General features: G+C 43.0%; 2 protein-coding genes across 7 annotated transcripts in view; one reads left to right on the top strand and one right to left on the bottom strand.

Annotated features, from left to right (window-relative positions):
• Positions 1-19,079, top strand: part of ERG (ETS transcription factor ERG) — a 212,730-nt gene extending 193,651 nt beyond the window's left edge. For 5 of the 6 annotated variants that reach the window (XM_075132762.1, XM_048866822.2, XM_048866805.2 and 2 more), the window contains 4 exons: positions 524-592; positions 1,997-2,053; positions 14,031-14,078; positions 17,172-19,079. In XM_075132762.1, the coding sequence (XP_074988863.1) occupies positions 524-592; positions 1,997-2,053; positions 14,031-14,078; positions 17,172-17,692 (695 nt within the window). In that variant the 3' untranslated portion in view covers positions 17,693-19,079. Of the gene's footprint in view, positions 1-523; positions 593-1,996; positions 2,054-14,030; positions 14,079-14,762; positions 15,971-17,171 lie in introns of those variants that run through there. The other variant, XM_048866831.2, reaches the window with a different exon arrangement.
• On the bottom strand, positions 2,370-10,184 carry LOC142071003 (uncharacterized). Its single transcript, XM_075125136.1, has 4 exons — positions 9,239-10,184; positions 8,428-8,850; positions 4,108-4,160; positions 2,370-2,432 (listed from the first exon to the last, which is right to left on the bottom strand). The coding sequence occupies exons 1-4, from the start codon at positions 9,816-9,818 to the stop codon at positions 2,370-2,372; spliced, it is 1,119 nt and encodes a 372-aa protein (XP_074981237.1). The 5' UTR covers positions 9,819-10,184.
• Positions 19,080-19,705: the final 626 nt, after the last annotated feature.

A 19,705-nucleotide genomic window follows, 5' to 3' on the forward strand; every position in this document is an offset into this window, starting at 1 on the left:
GCACTGTGATGGGAGATCTTACCCAAGTAACTAACACTTACTCCTGCCTCCAACCTCCATGGATCCTTGAACCCACTCCAGTCAGCCAGGCTCTAGTGTGAGCTGTCAGTCCCCCCGCCTACATCCCAGTGGAATTGTGTTGGTGGGGGGGACGGGGGGGGGGGGATACGGGGAGATTAAAGGCAAGGGCAGAGTTGTGGAGATGCTTGAACGTGAGGACAATACATTTGAATGTGAGGTGGAAGGAGACAAGAAGCCAGAGAAGAGACATTACCACAGCAGTGGGGTGAAGATTTTTTTTGCAGTGGTGTGTTGAGTAGACTGCAGAGGAGAAAGGAAAGAGGCAGGTAGTTAGGGAGGCCAGGGTGCAGCTGTCAGGGTGAGAGATGACTAAAAGGACCAGGGGCTTGGCAATGGGGATCCTTCTCATTTCAGTAACCTTCCCAGGTCCAGTGATTTAGCCACTAAGAATGTGTCACACTTTATGCCGTATATATTTGAGACAGTTTATTTATCTCTACAGATTTATCATATGAACAAGCCAGAAGGTCAGCATGGACAAGTCATAGTCACCCTGCTCCTCAATCAAAAGGTAAGCACCTGCTTACTTTCCAGCATGGGGGCCCAATTCATGTCAGGTGTATCTCCTCTGGAAATGGAATTCAAACTTGAGCACCTATGTTATGCCACAGAATTTGCATTTGGGTATTCAAACTATTATTTGGTGTCTGAAACTGGTACTTGGATATCAAAGGACTGGTCTGAGAATTAAAATAAGGATTTGGGTGTTTTAAACTTAGGCACCCAAATTTGAAAATCTGCCTACAATAGGCCTATTTTTGATATTGCTCACTCAAAGAAAGAAAAGTAACAAGAGTTTGGATCAATGTAAAATCCTTAGCTCTACCAATAAATCAAACAGAGATATAGAGCAGAAGCACTGTAGACTCTGCAGAAAAAATAGGTTAATACTTACTGAGTGGTTGAAATGTTTCAAAAGTGATTTGAGTATTCCTTCTAAAGTTTGTTCTTTAAGGTTTTGGGTCCTATTTTCTCTTCTATGACTGCATGCAGAGAGGAGTCGTGGGTGGGAGGACCTTTGCCTCTGTGGTATGGTCCCCTTCCCTGTCTACTGCAAGAAAGCTCCTTCATGGGGACTATCTGGGATTCTAGCTCCACGAAGTTGGAGGAAGCAGGCCACAGTTGGACTTCTCTGGATTCTCCCCATCCCAACTTGAAGGAGAACATAGTGCAAGCCCCTTATCACCAGTGGATGCCATGAGATCCACAAAGAAAAAGTGGTCAAAACACTAGCTTCTTCTACTGGGGGAGAGGAAAACCACACTCACACCCATCCTCTACCACAATGGAAGAATTCAGAAGAAACACTATCTGTAAATCATTAGAACTCATAGATTTTCTTCTCCCCTGCATGGGTTAGTCACATATAAGGAAGAACAGAGCCCTTTCTTTGCAAGTTATATAGTATATGCTCCTTCCAAAAAGTAACTTTACATGTACGTTATTTAGGAGAAATTCATTGTTTCTTTTCCACCCTACATCAGTATCTCTGACAGAAACCAACAGATATATGTTGTGTTGGAAAAGGTCAAACAGTGACAGAACTTGCCTTAAGCTGAAGACTTTCTGCTTTAGAATTTCTCATATTTGATACTGTCTTAGCAGACAAGTGCAATAAATATGTGAATATTATGCGAGATGTAATTATCAGTAACAACTATGTACTGATTGTAGGGCCCAAACCTGCTCTTATTGAAGTCGCAGGCATGTTGGCATTTATTTTAATAGGAACATGATCAGGTCAGATCAGTTTAAATCTCATAGTTGACATCACCAAGTGCTGAACTGTTGAAGTCCAGTGAGTTGTCTCTACTTATGCCAGTGATGACTTTGGCCCATTCAATGTAAGACAGTTTTGGTGACTGATTTTCAAATTAGAAAAAATAGATAAATGTATAAATTTTTCTATTTTCAGTTACCCAACCATCATCATCAACAGTGCCCAAAACAGAAGACCAGCGACCTCAGTTAGGTGTGTGTAACTTTATTTAAGTTGGATATGGGTTAAATGGAATATTTTAAAAGTGATCTGAAGTGCACTGTAGTCTGCCAACAAATAGCCAACTGCGAGAGCAGACGCAAGCAATTAGCAGAGAACCCCTCATAGTGGCTGAGCTCATTGTAGCATCCTGCATGGTGGCTGAATTGTGTATTCGTGTCTTGTGTATACCGTTAATGCAAACTGAGACCCCCATGACCTACAAATCAAAGATTCAAGAGAACAAATTAACAATTTGCTGGAAAGTTGGATGTGGTGGACCTCCAAGTTGCCAACATGCTATCACAGCTCATTGTGACTTCCTTTTAGTAATTCTTACAAGGGTCTTGTTGCCTTTAAGGGGATCAATGAACTATTAAGCAAAGCACACATATTCAGTTCAAGTACAAAAATGTGGAATCTAAGGATTTCAAAGAATTCTGTTCATAATGGCTGATTGGAGTATTAGCATCAGAAAAATGTACAGAAGTGAAGATTTCAATATCTAGAAGAAATATAGATAGAACTGGAATTCCTCACATAATCCTACTAGAGTTTGAAATCCTGGACTACTGAAATACAGGGCTGAAAGTTGGAAGGATTTCCATTCTGTTGGGTAACCATCAGGAGAAAGTATCAGTTTTATCAGATTATGTTCAAGTAATCTTGAAAGGCAGAAGAGTTTTGTGGCTGGCAAGCAATTAGTTTGTTATATGGGACAGAAACCCATAGTATTAAGTTAGATTGTCCCTTGAATGAGAAAGTACATCACAAAAGCAGTAATGGCTTTTACTAATGGCAAAATGATAGAAATGGGAGATGAAGTACACCTGCAGAATAATCTGGATTCAGATGGACACGGATTCTATGTTTTTGAAATGGACTTTTCATTATTCTGGATTTTGTTATAGCTAAATAAGAATATGTGCATGACTGCATTCCATTAGCTTGAACTGTTTATATGTATGTGGTTTGAGAAGTATTATTATTGCTGTTTGTCAAAATAGCATTTTTTAGTTTAATATAATTGTGCCTCCAAAGGCTTTCAAGAAATATATTGGTAATTTATGTAAACTTTTTGAGAACATTTAATTGCTGTGTGTGCGCTATGATTAGTATTTTACATTTATAAAGAACACAATCTGAGTATTCTCTTGGCTGTAAAACTGGAAGCCAACTGAGAGCAGCTGTCAAGTGGTCAGAGAACTCAGGGACTTGAGAAAGACTTGAAGCTCTTCTACTGCCCTCTAGTTTTGGCTTTGATATTTGTGGAACAGAATCCCTTTTCTGTTTGTTTCTTGATTTGAGCTGGGATTTTCAAAGGAGCCTAAAGGAATTCCATGCAAGAGCCATTGAAATGCTATGGGAGCTGGGTGCCTAACTCCCTTTGGCTTCTTTGAAAATCCCACCCATAGGTCTTATATAGGATATTCCTTAATGGATCAAATTTTCATAGGCGATTCAACCCAACCTCCATTGCATGCATTCAGCTATGTACTTGAAAAGCACTTAGTGGGTGCTATTTTTGTACATTAAAGGTTTTGCTTTGCATTCGTAAATTCTGCTATTTGTTTATTCAAAAATAGTGCACAAAAATGAGTGATGTGAAACAAACTAGGTCACACAGAAATAGAGGCCACAGCCCAATTAGAGCAGAATCTGTCACTTTGTTATATGTAGTGTGGGACATGGATCACATGCAGGTTTAAACTAGTGTAAATATTGTTACACTATTTGAAATGGCTCAGAACTGAGAGTGCCAATCTCAAGTCAGACTGTCAGAAAACAGGGCAGACACCCCAAACTGGTGGTATATTCTATAATAGATTTCACCAAGACAGTAACAAATGTGCATTTCTGTATTACTATATTAGTCTTACCATAGAGTCACAAACAGTTCTCTGAGGCTCTCCAGTGCATCTTGCCACCCAGACAAACTAGACTTTATGATACTGGTCAGTATGCCAAATACCACATCACATTAGGTTACTCCCAACCCCAAAGGGCCAGTCATTTAGCCCAGGTCAAATTGGCAGTCTGGATCTCACCAAAGACAATGCTGAAGCCAGTTTCTCTAGTAAACCAACTAAAGATTTAGTAGCTAAGAAAAGAAATGAGAGTAATTGAGAGGTTAAAGCAGATAAAATTCATTAACCAGTGAGTCAAAGCTTGTAAGTCCAAAATGTTAAGAGAGTTGTAGTAATTTGCTAGATTTCCAAAAGTTCCTCGGAGTTGCCCAGTGTAATTCTGGGCATCTCTGTCCACTTGTTAAGTATTCCACCCTGTTAGAATCCAAAACAGTTCAGAGATGCAGGATCATTCCCTTAAACCAGTATTTATAGATCTTTCACCCAGAAGACGAATTGACAGGTGTCTTCACCCATGTGGGTCCTTCCTTAGAGGAAGAATAAATAATGCAGACAGTCTGTGAATTCCCATTTCAGAGTAATAGCCGTGTTAGTCTGTATTCGCAAAAAGAAAAGGAGTACTTGTAGCACCTTAGGGTATGTCTACACTACGGAATAAGGTCGAATTTATAGAAGTCGGTTTTTTAGAAATCGGTTTTATAAATTCGAGTGTGTGTGTCCCCACAGTAAATGCTCTAAGTGCATTAAGTGCATTAACTCGGCGGAGCGCTTCCACAGTACCGAGGCAAGCGTCGACTTCCGGAGCGTTGCACTGTGGGTAGCTATCCCACAGTTCCCGCAGTCTCCGCTGCCCATTGGAATTCTGGGTTGAGATCCCAATGCCTGATGGGGCTAAAACATTGTCGCGGGTGGTTCTGGGTACATATCGTCAGCCTCCCGTTCCCTCCCTCCCCCCGTGAAAGCAAGGGCAGACAATCATTTCGCGCCTTTTTTCCTGAGTTACCTGTGCAGACGCCATACCATGGCAAGCATGGAGCCCGCTCAGGTAACCGTCACCCTATGTCTCCTGGGTGCTGGCAGACGCGGTACGGCATTGCTACACAGTAGCAGCAACCCCTTGCCTTGTGGCAGCAGACGGTACAGTACGACTGGTAGCCGTCATCGTCATGTCTGAGGTGCTCCTGGTCGCCTCTGTGAGGTCGATCAGGAGCGCCTGGGCAGACATGGGCACAGGGACTAAATTTGGAGTGACTTGACCAGGTCATTCTCTTTAGTCCTGCAGTCAGTCCTATTGAACCGTCTTATGGTGAGCGGGCAGGCGATACGGACTGCTAGCAGTCGTGCTGTACCATCTTCTGCCGAGCAGTCATGAGATGTGGATGGCATGCAGTCCGTCTGCTGCCAGCCAAAGATGTAAAAGATAGATGGAGTGGGTCAAAACAAGAAATAGACCAGATTTGTTTTGTACTCATTTGCTTCCCCCCCCTCCCCTGTCTAGGGGACTCATTCTTCTAGATCACACTGCAGTCAAGGTGCAGCGAGGTAAATCTAGCCATGTATCAATCAGAGGCCAGGCTAACCTTCTTGCTCCAATAAGGACAATAACTTAGGTGCACCATTTCTTATTGGAACCCTCTGTGAAGTCCTGCCTGAAATACTCCTTGATGTAAAGCCACCCCCTTTGTTGATTTTAGCTCCCTGAAGCCAACCCTGTAAGCGCCCCTCCCAGCGTCAGAGCAATGGCAAACAATCGGGCATCTGAGAGTGCTGTCCAGAGCAGTCACAATGGAGCGCTCTGATGGGGCTAAAACATTGTCGCGGGTGGTTCTGGGTACGTGTCGTCAGGCCCCCGTTCCCTCCCTCCCTCCGTGAAAGCAAGGGCAGACAATCATTTCGCGCCTTTTTTCCTGAGTTACCTGTGCAGACGCCATACCACAGCAAGCATGGAGCCCGCTCAGGTAACCGTCACCCTATGTCTCCTGGGTGCTGGCAGACGCGGTACGGCTTTGCTGCACAGTAGCAGCAACCCCTTGCCTTCTGGCAGCAGACGGTGCAATACGATTGGTAGTCGTCCTCATCGTGTCCGAGGTGCTCCTGGCCGCGTCGGCTGGGAGCGCCTGGGCAGACATGGGCGCAGGGACTAAATTTGGAGTGACTTGACCAGGTCATTCTCTTTAGTCCTGCAGTCAGTCCTATTGAACCGTCTTATGGTGAGCAGGCAGGCGATACGGACTGCTAGCAGTCGTACTGTACCATCTTCTGCCAGGCAGGCAAGAGATGAGGATTGCTAGCAGTCGTATTGCACCATCTTCTGCCAGGCAGGCAAGAGATGGGGATGGCTAGCAGGCGTACTGTACCATCTTCTGCCAAGCAGCCATGAGATGTGGATGGCATGCAGTCCTTCTGCACCGTCTGCTGCCAGCCAAAGATGTAAAAGATAGATGGAGTGGGTCAAAACAAGAAATAGACCAGATTTGTTTTGTACTCATTTGCCTCCTCCCCTGTCTAGGGGACTCATTCCTCTAGGTCACACTGCAGTCACTCACAGAGAAGGTGCAGCGAGGTAAATCTAGCCATGTATCAATCAGAGGCCAGGCTAACCTCCTTGTTCCAATAACAACGATAACTTAGGTGCACCATTTCTTATTGGAACCCTCCGTGCAGTCCTGCCTGAAATACTCCTTGATGTACAGGCACCCCCTTTGTTGATTTTAGCTCCCTGAAGCCAACCCTGTAAGCCGTGTCGTCAGTCGCCCCTCCCTCCGTCAGAGCAACGGCAGACAATCGTTCCGCGCCTTTTTTCTGTGCGGACGCCATACCACGGCAAGCATGGAGCCCGCTCAGCTCACTTTGGCAATTAGGAGCACATTAACCACCACACGCATTATTCAGCAGTATATGCAGCACCAAAACATGGCAACGCGATACCGGGCGAGGAGGCGACGTCAGCGCGGTCCCGTGAGTGATCAGGACATGGACACAGATTTCTCTGAAAGCATGGGCCCTGACAATGCATGCATCATGGTGCTAATGGGGCAGGTTCATGCTGTGGAACGCCGATTCTGGGCTCGGGAAACAAGCACAGACTGGTGGGACCGCATAGTGTTGCAGGTCTGGGACGATTCCCAGTGGCTACGAAACTTTCGCATGCGTAAGGGCACTTTCATGGAACTTTGTGACTTGCTTTCCCCTGTCCTGAAGCGCATGAATACCAAGATGAGAGCAGCCCTCACAGTTGAGAAGCGAGTGGCGATAGCCCTGTGGAAGCTTGCAACGCCAGACAGCTACCGGTCAGTTGGGAATCAATTTGGAGTGGGCAAATCTACTGTGGGGGCTGCTGTGATGCAAGTAGCCCACGCAATCAAAGATCTGCTGATATCAAGGGTAGTGACCCTGGGAAATGTGCAGGTCATAGTGGATGGCTTTGCTGCAATGGGATTCCCTAACTGTGGTGGGGCTATAGATGGAACCCATATCCCTATCTTGGCACCGGAGCACCAAGCCGCCGAGTACATAAACCGCAAGGGGTACTTTTCAATAGTGCTGCAAGCTCTGGTGGATCACAAGGGACGTTTCACCAACATCAACGTGGGATGGCCGGGAAAGGTGCATGATGCTCGCATCTTCAGGAACTCTGGTCTGTTTCAAAAGCTGCAGGAAGGGACTTTATTCCCAGACCAGAAAATAACTGTTGGGGATGTTGAAATGCCTATATGTATCCTTGGGGACCCAGCCTACCCCTTAATGCCATGGCTCATGAAGCCGTACACAGGCAGCCTGGACAGTGGTCAGGAGCTGTTCAACTACAGGCTGAGCAAGTGCAGAATGGTGGTAGAATGTGCATTTGGACGTTTAAAGGCGCGCTGGCGCAGTTTATTGACTCGCTTAGACCTCAGCGAAACCAATATTCCCACTGTTATTACTGCTTGCTGTGTGCTCCACAATATCTGTGAGAGTAAGGGGGAGACGTTTATGGCGGGGTGGGAGGTTGAGGCAAATCGCCTGGCTGCTGGTTACGCGCAGCCAGACACCAGGGCGGTTAGAAGAGCACAGGAGGGCGCGGTACGCATCAGAGAAGCTTTGAAAAACAGTTTCATGACTGGCCAGGCTACGGTGTAAAAGTTCTGTTTGTTTCTCCTTGATGAACCCCCCCGCCCCTTGGTTCACTCTACTTCCCTGTAAGCTAACCACCCTCCCCTCCTCCCTTTAATCATTGCTTGCAGAGCCAATAAAGTCATTGCTGCTTCACAGTCATGCATTCGTTATTCATTCATCACACAAATAGGGGGATGACTACCAAGGTATCCCAGGAGGGGTGGTGGAGGAGGGAAGGAAAATGCCACACAGCACTTTAAGCACAGCACTTTAAAAGTTTACAACTTTAAAATTTATTGAATGACAGCCTTCTTTTTTTTGGGCAATCCTCTGTGGGGGAGTGGCTGGTTGGCCGGAGGCCTCCCCACCGTGTTCTTGGGCGTCTGGGTGTGGAGGCTATGGAACTTGGGGAGGAGGGCGGTTGGTTACAGAGGGGCTGCAGTGGCAGTCTGTGCTCCAGCTGCCTTTGCTGCAGCTCAACCATACACTGGAGCATACTGGTTTGGTCCTGCAGCAGCCTCAGCATTGAATCCTGCCTCCTCTCATCACGCTGCCGCCACCTTTGAGCTTCAGCCCTGTCTTCAGCCCGCCACTTACTCTCTTCAGCCCGCCACTTACTCTCTTCAGCCCTCCACCTCTCCTCCCGGTCATTTTGTGCTTTCCTGCACTCTGACATTATTTGCCTCCACGCATTCGTCTGTGCTCTGTCAGTGTGGGAGGACAGCATGAGCTCGGAGAACATTTCATCGCGAGTGCGTTTTTTTTTCTTTCTAAGCTTCACTAGCCTCTGGGAAGGAGAAGATCCTGTGATCATTGAAACACATGCAGCTGGTGGAGAAAAAAAAAGGGACAGCGGTATTTAAAAAGACACATTTTATAAAACAGTGGCTACACTCTTTCAGGGTAAACCTTGAAAGTTAACATTACATACATAGCACATGTGCTTTCGTTACAAGGTCGCATTTTGCCTCCTCCCACCGCGTGAACGGATTTTGGTTGAATGCCAGCAAACATACACTGCAATGCTTTGTTCTACAGTGATTCCCCAGTACGTGTTGCTGGCCTGGAGTGGTAAAGTGTCCTACCATGAAGGACGAAATAAGGCTGCCCTCCCCAGAAACCTTTTGCAAAGGCAGAACCGCAAATGCCAGGGCAAAGTAATCCTTTCACATGCTTGCTTTTAAACCATGTATAGCATTTTAAAAGGTACACTCACCAGAGGTCCCTTCTCCGCCTGCTGAGTCCAGGAGGCAGCCTTGGGTGGGTTCGGGGGGTACTGGCTCCAGGTCTAGGGTGAGAAACAGTTCCTGGCTGTCGGGAAAACCGGTTTCTCCGCTTGCTTGCTGTGAGCTATCTACAACCTCCTCCTCATCATCTTCTTCGTCCCCAAAACCTACTTCTGTATTGCCTCCATCTCCATTGAAGGAGTCAAACAACACGGCTGGGGTAGTGGTGGCTGAACCCCCTAAAATGGCATGCAGCTCATCATAGAAGCGGCATGTTTGGGGCTCTGACCCAGAGCGGCCGTTCGCCTCTCTGGTTTTCTGGTAGGCTTGCCTCAGCTCCTTCAGTTTCACGCGGCACTGCTTCGGGTCCCTGTTATGGCCTCTGTCCTTCATGCCCTGGGAGATTTTCAGAAAGGTTTTGGCATTTCGAAAACTGGAACGGAGTTCTGATAGCACGGATTCCTCTCCCCAAACAGCGATCAGATCCCGTACCTCCCGTTCAGTCCATGCTGGAGCTCTTTTGCGATTCTGGGACTCCATCATGGTCACCTCTGCTGATGAGCTCTGCATGGTCACCTGCAGCTTGCCACGCTGGCCAAACAGGAAATGAGATTCAAAAGTTCGCGGTTCTTTTCCTGTCTACCTGGCCAGTGCATCTGAGTTGAGAGCGCTGTCCAGAGCGGTCAGAATGGAGCACTCTGGGATAGCTCCCGGAGGCCAATACCATCGAATTGTGTCCACAGTACCCCAAATTCGAGCCGGCAACGTCGATTTAAGCGCTAATCCACTTGTCAGGGGTGGAGTAAGGAAATCGATTTTAAGAGCCCTTTAAGTCGAAATAAAGGGCTTCATTGTGTGGACGGGTGCAGGTTTAAATCGATTTAACGCTGCTAAATTCGATCTAAAGTCCTAGTGTAGACCAGGGCTTAGAGACTAACCAATTTATTTGAGCATAAGCTTTCGTGAGCTACAGCTCACTTCATCGGATTCATTAGTCTCTAAGGTGCCACAAGTACTCCTTTTCTTTTTGTGAATTCCCATTGTTACTTAATGGCCCTGGCTTTGAAGTGAACAAGCTTCTTCATTTACATCCATTAAGTCCTTCATTAACAAATCCAATGTTTCTTTGAGGAGCAACAGCAAATAACATTCTTTCATTAGTTTTCATGAGGTTCACATCAAACATTTAACATCGACACACACTTACATCTAAGTTTATCTAATTATAGGGGACACATGAGATATATGTTATGTAATAGCCAAGAACTGGTTATAGATAAGTGAAGACAATAACATTAGATTTCAAAAAGAAAAGGAGTACTTGTGGCACCTTAGAGACTAACCAATTTATTTGAGCATGAGCTTTCGTGAGCTACAGCTCACTTCATCGGATGCATACTGTGGAAACTGCAGAAGACATTATATACACAGAGACCATGAAACAATACCTCCTCCCACCCCACTCTCCTGCTGGTAATAGCTTATCTAAAGTGATCACTCTCCTTACAATGTGTATGATAATCAAGTTGGGCCATTTCCAGCACAAATCCAGGTTTTCTCACCTTCCGCCCCCCCCCCCCCCCCCCCCCCCCCCACACACACACACAAACTCACTCTCCTGCTGGTAATAGCCCATCCAAAGTGACCACTCTCTTTACAATGTGTATGATTATAAAGGTGGGCCATTTCCAGCACAAATCCAGGTTTTCTCACCCCCCCCCTTTTTTTCCAAAAACCACACACACAAATTCACTCTCCTGCTGGTAATAGCTTATCCAAAGTGACCACTCTCCTTACAATGTGTATGAAAATCAAGGTGGGCCATTTCCAGCACAAATCCAGGTTTTCTCGAAATTAGCATTTCACTGGTTTTCATTAATTTAAAGCAAATGTAATTACCGTGGCATATGCTATGTAAATGTAAGTGATAACAACCCCCTTTGTTCTATCCTAACAAGTGAATTGGCCTATGCCTAGAAGCCCACATAACATTTCTTTGAGATTCACACAAAAGTGAATTGGCCTATGGCTCTGATCTGAGCTAGCAACTGCTAGACAGCATCACATCTATTATTCTCACAGCAAAATGACTGACCAAGTATTATTATCTTATGAGCTACAATTGGCTAATAACACAGTAAAAGCATCCTGATTGGTTAATGATTAAACCACAGAGTGTGTTAATATCATGTGCTGCAGAGAGCCGCAGGAGACACATTAAAGAGCCACTTGCAGCTCGCACAGTCTGAGTGTCACTGATGTAAAGTAAGGAAGGATGGGAAGGGGGCAACTCCTCCTTTTCTGCTAAATCTAGAAGGGGACTCGCCTTCCTCTCCTTGCTTTGGATAAGCAGCACTCCCTCAACAGCTCTTCCTTCTCCTTGGCTGGTGCCTTCCTGTTTCAGTGTACTTTAACTACTGGACTTGGGTAGGGAGATCTCATGTGATACCACACAGTTTGCAGGTCCTTAGGGTAGACTGAGCATTTGTGTATGTATCTGTGACAGTTATATGTGCAAAGAGGTGTGCATGCATATTTGTGTGCACTCAATCCAGATCATGTTTTGTAAATCTGGTCCTTTGTTTTTGCCATTTTGAATTTATTCTAAAAACACTTTTCATTAAAATGAACTCAGAACACAAGAAAACAACAAGGAGTCTGGTGGCACCTTGAAGACTAACAGATTTATTTGGGCATAAGCTTTCATGGGTAAAACACCACTTCTTCAGATACATGGACTGAAAATGACGAATGCAGGCATTATATAATGACACATGAAGAGAAGGGAGTTACCTCACAGTGGAGAACCAGTGCTGACAGGGCCAATTCGATCAGGGTGGATGTAGTCCACTCCCAATAACAGATGAGGAGGTGTCAATTCCAGGAGAGGCAAAGGTACTTTTGTAATGAGCCAGCCACTCCCAGTCCCTATTCAAGTCCAAATTAATGGTGTTAAATTGCAAATGAATTGTAGTTCTGCTGTTTCTCTTTGAAGTCTGTTTCTGAAGTTTTTTTGTTCAAGTATAGCTACTTTCAAATCTGTTAGAGAATGTCCAGGAAGATTGAAGTGTTCTCCTACTGGCTTTTGTATGTTACCTTTCCTGATGTCCGATTTGTGTCCATTTATTCTTTTACGTAGGGACTGTCCGGTTTGGCCAATGTACATGGCAGAGGGGCATTGCTGGCACATGATGGCATGTATAACATTCGTAGACATGCAGGTGAATGAGCCTCTGATGGTGTGGCTGATGTGGTTGGGTCCTCTGATGGTGTCGCTAGAGTAGATATGAGGACAGAGTAGGCAACGAGGTTTGCTACAGGGATTGGTTCCTGAGTTAGTGTTTCTGTGATGTGGTGTATAGGTGCTGGTGAGTATTTGCTTCGGGTTGGGGGGCTGTCTGTAAGCGAGAACTGGCCTGCCTCCCAAGGTCTGTGAGAATGAGAGATCGTTTTCCAGGATAAGTTGTAGATCGTTGATAATGTGCTGGAGAGGTTTTAGCTGGGGGCTGTACGGGATGGCCAGTGGTGTTCTGTTGTTTTCCTTGTTGGGCCTGTCCTGTAGTAGGTGATTTCTGGGTACCTGTCTCGCTCTGTCAATCTGTTTCCTCACTTCCCCAGGTGGGTATTGTAGTTTTAATAATGATTGATAAAGATCTTGTTTGTCTCTGTCTGAGGGATTGGAGCAAATTCAGTTGTATCTTAGGGCTTGGATGTAGACAATGGATCTGGTGATGTGTCCTGGATGGAAACTGGAGGCATGTAGGAAAGTATAGTGGTCAATAGGTTTCCAGTATAGGGTGGTGTTTATGTGACCATCACTTATTAGCACTGTAGGGTTTAGGAAGTGGATCTCTTGTGTGGACTGGCCCAGGCTGAGGTTGATGGTGGGGCGGAAATTGTTGAAACCAGGGTGGAATTCTTCAAGGGCCTCCTTCTTGTGCATCCATATGATGAAGATGTCATCAATGTAGCGCAAGTAGAGGAGAGGTGCTAGGGGACGAGAGCTGAGGAAGCGTTGTTCTAAGTCAGTCATTAAAATGTTGGCATACTGGGGGGCCATGCTGGTATCCATAGCAGTGCCACTGACTTGAAGGTATAAGTCATCCCCAAATCTGAAATGGTTGTGGGTGAGGACAAAGTCACAGAGCTCAGCCACCAGGTGTGCTGTGGCCTCATCAGAGATACTGTTCTTAACAGCTTGTAGTCCATCCTCTTGTGGAATATTGGTGTAAAGAGCTTCTACATCCATGGTGGCCAGGATGGTGTTTTCAGGAAGATCACCAATGCATTGTAGTTTCCTCAGGAAATCGGTGGTGTCTTGAAGATAGCTAGGAGTGCTGGTAGTGTGGGGTCTGAGGAGAGAGTCCAAATAGCCAGATAATCCTGCTGTAAGAGTGCTGATGCCTGAGATGATGGGGTGTCCAGGGTTTCCAGGTTTATGGATCTCGGGTAGCAGATAAAATACCCCTGGTCGGGGCTCTAGGGGTGTGTCTGTGTAGATTTGTTCCCATGCTGTAGCAGGGAGTTAAATAATTTTAATTTATTTAATAATTAAATCATTTTCTTAAGTAAATCAATTATCATTTTAATACAACTGGGTGATAATTTCACTTTTTTCAGTTTTTAATAGTCCTTTTGTTGGCAAACAAATGCAGAGTATTGCAACTTAACAAGACTCTGAAGTAGGGTTTCTTGCCTCTTTTGTAATAAGATCGGAATTTCAAAAATGATTTTATGTAGTTACAACCTTTTAATTCATTTCTTTTGTCCATATTTTTGTAGATCCCTATCAGATTCTTGGACCAACCAGCAGCCGTCTTGCAAATCCAGGTGAGAAGGAGTTTTGCTGCCCGAGGGATGATTTTTCTTCAAATTTCACATTTTATCTCTATCACTTGTTTTAGATTGAAGGCAAGGTTCCGAATGCAGTGAAATCAATAGGAATTAATCACTGGAGTCTGATGGCAGCTAGTGGATTGCATGATTTGTAATCATATGAGTAGTTTTAGTGAATTTAAAGAGGGTCAGTGCAAGGCATATGCAGTACTTAAGCCTTATTTTGAGAGCTTAAGTGGGATTTAAGCAGTGCATTGGACTTGCAGTGGCCCATTGCACAGGGTTGAATTTCATCCAAAGAGAACAAGGCAAGTAAAATTAGTCCCATTATTAGATTAGAAAGGAAGAGAGAGCAGTGAATATTTGGCCAGTGTGTAACGTGACAGATTTCTCCAGTGACCTAGGCCCTGTCCACATAGTCAAACTGTGTTTTTCATTATTAGAAATATATTTAATCCATAAAAAATGCTATTCAAATTATTAAATAACGGCAGTTCATTTCATTCAAATGTTCTATACAGGGGGCCAGATCCTCAGCTGGTGAAGCTTAACATCCAGTTTACCCTCACTGAGGATCTGGCCCAGGATGTCCTCAGCTATGAAAATATTGGTTTCATATTACAAGTAAAATCACTAAAGTGAGCTTTTCTTTTTGACACCAATTTTATTTATTTGCAGAAATGATGCCGCGTACTAGACTAGACAAATACAAGAGACTTTTAAACAGACAACTTTATGAATTGACAAGCAGTAAAATGGGAGCAAATGGGAAAGCAGAATCCCCTCTGGAAAGAAACAACTGGGTTAGAAGTCTCAAAGACATTCTCCCAAGGCTATAGTTCCAAGAAAAATCAGAAGATGTTGTTTAAATATGGAATTCCATCCAGGAATATCTTATTGAACGCAACCCGAACTATGGCCTATAATGTTAAAAGGCGAGGGCGGCGGGATGGGGAGAAGGTCAGGGAGCTTCCTGGGAAACTGTTATTGATATACTATGGACCAGACTGATTTAACTGTTCATCTGATTCTACTATAGTCCGTCTGGTTTTACAACAATATAACTGAGAACAAAATCTGGTCCAACAGACTAGCAATGCATATGCCAAATACTGTTACCCCTGCTTTAGCAGCCAAAGGGTAGAATGCTCCTTTCTCTCTACTCCCTTTTTCTATTGTTAGTAAGATTTTGTTCTGTAAGAATGATCAAATCATCATGATGATTCTTTTGATGATATTGTTGTGACCTGTTTAGGTTAGGAGTATTTCAACACTAACGGCTCTTTTTCCCTGTCATTTAGCTGTATGGTATAGTTACATCAAACAAAGTTATAGTTTAGTTTGCATTTTAAGATAAAGATTTTTGTATGCCATAAAAAACCAAATGAGAATTACAGCTGTTTTCAAGAGGGCTAAGGGAGTTAGGTGTCCAAATCCCATTATGATTCATTGGAAATTGGGCATCTAACTCCCTTAAACTCCTTTGCAAATCCCAGCGTAGCACATATAGCATCAACTTTTGCTAGCCTTGTGCCTATGGCATTGTGAAAAGAGCTAATGTGATATGTCCTGGATAGAGATACATGTTAACATTTGGGGAGAGCCACGGGTATGGAATTTCTATAAACTATTATTCCTGCACTTTAACAAGTTTTGTGTATTTATAAAATGGTGAAATTACTCTCTCATTAAAAGGAAATTGACAGAAACCATTTATTTTCCTATGACTATATATTACATTTGGAAGGCAAGTGTTTATATTAAAACATATGTCGGATTGTTTATTCAGAAATTTGTGTTTTGTCCAGTGCTGGACTGTTTATTGATTTTCCAACTCTAATCCTCTAGTTATATTTCATGTATTAAAAGTGCGTGCTTTGCTCATACCACGGATTCTTTTGTTTGTTTGTTTGTTTATTTAATCATGTTAATGGACCAGAAGAAATTCATTAAGAACAGTTTGCATAAATATCATTTAAAGGAATAAAAGTTTCAGTTGCACTGAAGTATAAACTGCTAATATATTTCAGATGTGACTTTAGACTGATATGATAGTCCACCCTTATAAACTTTCTAAAGAAATGCTCATTTATTAGACCCATATATCTGCTTTTTAAAAAAAAAATCTAATCTTTGGACAGAGATATAGAGTACTTAGACGTTAGCACCAAAACTCTGTCTGGCAAATTCTGCTGCCATTGCGACTGCAATATACAGAGCACTGAACGCTGTTACAGAGTGTCAGTTCTGCTTTGTCATAAAATACTACTTTTTTACATGCATATCGGTGGCAGGACCCATCTAACCCTACTGCCAACTGTTTAAAAGGGTTGTGTTTTAGCTTTATGATGTTGTGTAGAGCCCTACTGCAAAGTTGTCAACAACAACACAAATTCTTTCTCTTTAAGATTTAATTTCCAAAGAAGGGAGAAATACCAGTGCTTGGAATCATAACTTCAGCAGTCGCTTTCACTCCTGTTTGACAGAGAACAATTACAAGAACTCACTTTATAGACCTTTTAATTTCTTTCTCAAATGCTCTGCAAGGCAGACAGATGCAATGCAGCAGCAATCTAATGAGTTTCCATTCTCAATTTCCCTAACTATTGGAAATGAGCGATATGGTTTGGAAAAGATCCAGCTTTCTCTAAACTTCTCCATTTTGTGTAGGTTTATTCCATAATGGAGAAAATGTAGTTGCAAAATGATATTGTGGGAATTATTATGCAAGTGAAAGCTGTTTGTCCTGAACTTTAGGTATTAGTTTCCTATATCTGTGTTGTATTATTTCACCGTCAATTTTCCAAAGTAAATGACATGAGGTAATTATTAAATATGCACATAATGGCATTTTGCCTTTCAAAATAGGGAAAAAATACTTTAAATTATGGCCCCTGCTGTGCCGATTTTTTTTTTTTGAGAGAGAGACATTAGTTAGGCTGGGAGACAGGCGCAGAGGTTGCAACATTTCCTAATTAGGGCTCTGTAGTGAAAATGCACTTGGATTTCATATGTGAAAGTCGGGAAGTGTTGATGTCCTGATGTTGTTAGTCATTGGTTCTTCACTTTTTCACCCCCCAACCATAGGGAGTGGACAGATACAACTGTGGCAGTTTCTGCTGGAACTCCTGTCTGATAGCTCCAATTCCAACTGCATTACCTGGGAGGGCACCAATGGAGAGTTCAAGATGACTGACCCTGATGAAGTAGCCCGGCGCTGGGGAGAAAGGAAAAGCAAACCCAACATGAACTATGACAAACTCAGTCGTGCACTCCGTTATTACTATGACAAAAATATTATGACTAAAGTCCATGGTAAGCGTTATGCCTACAAGTTTGACTTCCATGGAATAGCTCAGGCCCTCCAGCCTCATCCTCCAGAGTCATCCATGTATAAGTATCCAACAGACCTACCCTACATGAGCCCCTACCATGCACACCCTCAGAAGATGAACTTTGTAGCTCCCCATCCTCCTGCTTTACCCGTAACTTCCTCCAGCTTTTTTGCTGCCCCTTCTACATACTGGAATTCACCAACTGGAAGCATCTACCCTAATACGAGGCTTCCAGCCACCCATATGCCTTCTCACCTTGGCACCTACTACTAAGGGGGAAAAAAATAAGAGACACTTCTCCATGGAATATAGTACCCAATTAATTATGATGAACTATCTTGGAGAACATGAATTAAAAGTGACATGAAAAAGTTTGACTGGGGGGAAATGTCAAAAAGACGCTTTGTAGTAGGGAAAGTATTCAAGAAGTATAAAGATGCTAAAATGTAATGTATATGGGCATCGAATCTGTGGACCAAACAACAAAAGACTGTTGTAGGTAAAAGCATGAAATGATAAGGACAACCTACAAAAGAAAGTGGTCTTAAAAATTTGATAAGCTTCTGTGTAAAGTTTGATATCTTGCTAATGCAAACTGGGACTATACTACAGCAATATAAGGATCATTCTATAGTGACCTAACATACAGTATATGCATTCATTAAAAACAAAAAATAAAACAAACAAAAAAAAACCCAAACCAAAAAAACCACCTGTATTTAAAAAAATGAAAACATATCAAAAAGACTGGTTGAATATGGAAGTTGATTTGGAATACAACAGCGTTGGTTTTGGTTAAACTCAAAAGGCATTCCATTCATTGTAAAGGTATCAGCTATTTCAAACTGTGAAGACAACCCAAGCTTTAAGATTCCGTGACAATACTACAGGAACCCTGAGCCAAACATTGGAATTGAGAATGTACTGAAAGGCAAGAGTATGATTGTAGATCAAGAGCCTGCATCTGATACAGGAAGTAGAAAGGAGGAAGAGGAGGACGAAGACGAGAATGGGAGAAAAGAAACTTCTTTACCAGTAGATACTGAAGAGACTGAAAACTTGGTAGTGTTGGGACTATAAAGAATTACTTGTTTGGACTTGAGAAATATTTTGATCAGTATTATACCATTCCCAGTATTATAGAAGGAATAGACTTGATTTTTTTTTTAAAGTGGAGAAAGGGAAAAGCAGTAGAATTCAGAAATCAGAATATGCATCTCTTTAAAAAAGGGAAAACTGGAATTGTCTGATATTTAAAAGTAACATTTAGGACCTCATCATTATTAAGGGAGCTTGTTTTCTACTGGTTTAAGGTAAGAGACAACCCCCGACTGCCAAAATCAGATATCATGTAAGTATTTTTGTTAGGCGGGCGCCAGTTTTTCTTTTTCGAGTCGCGAACGCTGTGCGTTTGTCAGAATGAAGTATACAAGTCAATGTTATTTTTTTCCTTTTTATATAATAATTATATAACTTATGCATTTATACACTACGAGTTGATCTCGGCCAACCAAAGACACAAAAAAGGGACAATCAAAAATATTGTGGCCTTGAATTTTAACTCTGTATGCTTAATGTTTACATTATGAACTTATTAGTACTTAGAATGCAGAATGTATGTAATAAAATAAGCTTGGCCTAGCATGGCAATTCAGATTTACACTGTAGTCTGTATTTGCATTTGTAGTGATCGAGATGCCTATTAGATCTTCTTCCTAAATGGTTTAAATATTTTAAAATATTCGGTTTAAATTTTTTTTATTTATGAATTTTAGCAATCATGCAAATGAGGGACAAATCCACACAGTTCTGTTAATACACCTGAATTCTGCCCTACAGTACCTCTCTTGTTCCTGTCCTGAGCTTCTCTTGAGTGGAGATTGTAAACTGTGCCAAATTTTTTGATGACTTTGTGGCCAAACATGAAAATGAAGTCTAGAACTGGGAGAAGGTTGTGATCCAGAAATTCTTTTTTCATCATCATATGAGAAATCCCAGCCTACATCTTACTACTATATTAAAGTTTGTTGAACTATCACAGAATCTTGCTATTAACACATACTGTATCATTACAGTACAATAGCAGCTGGTCCTGGAACCCAAAAGAGGAGAGGCAATTCTTGATTTAGTCCAAAGTGGAGCACAGGATCTGGTCCAAGAGGTACATATAGCTGGACTGCTTGGTAATAGTGACCATGATATAATTAAATTTAACATCCCTGTGGCGGGAAAAACACCACAGCAGCCCAACACTTTAGCATTTAATTTCAGAAAGGGGGACTACAC

Source organism: Caretta caretta, chromosome 1, assembly GCF_965140235.1.
Source record: "Caretta caretta isolate rCarCar2 chromosome 1, rCarCar1.hap1, whole genome shotgun sequence".
NCBI lineage: Eukaryota > Metazoa > Chordata > Testudines > Cheloniidae > Caretta > Caretta caretta.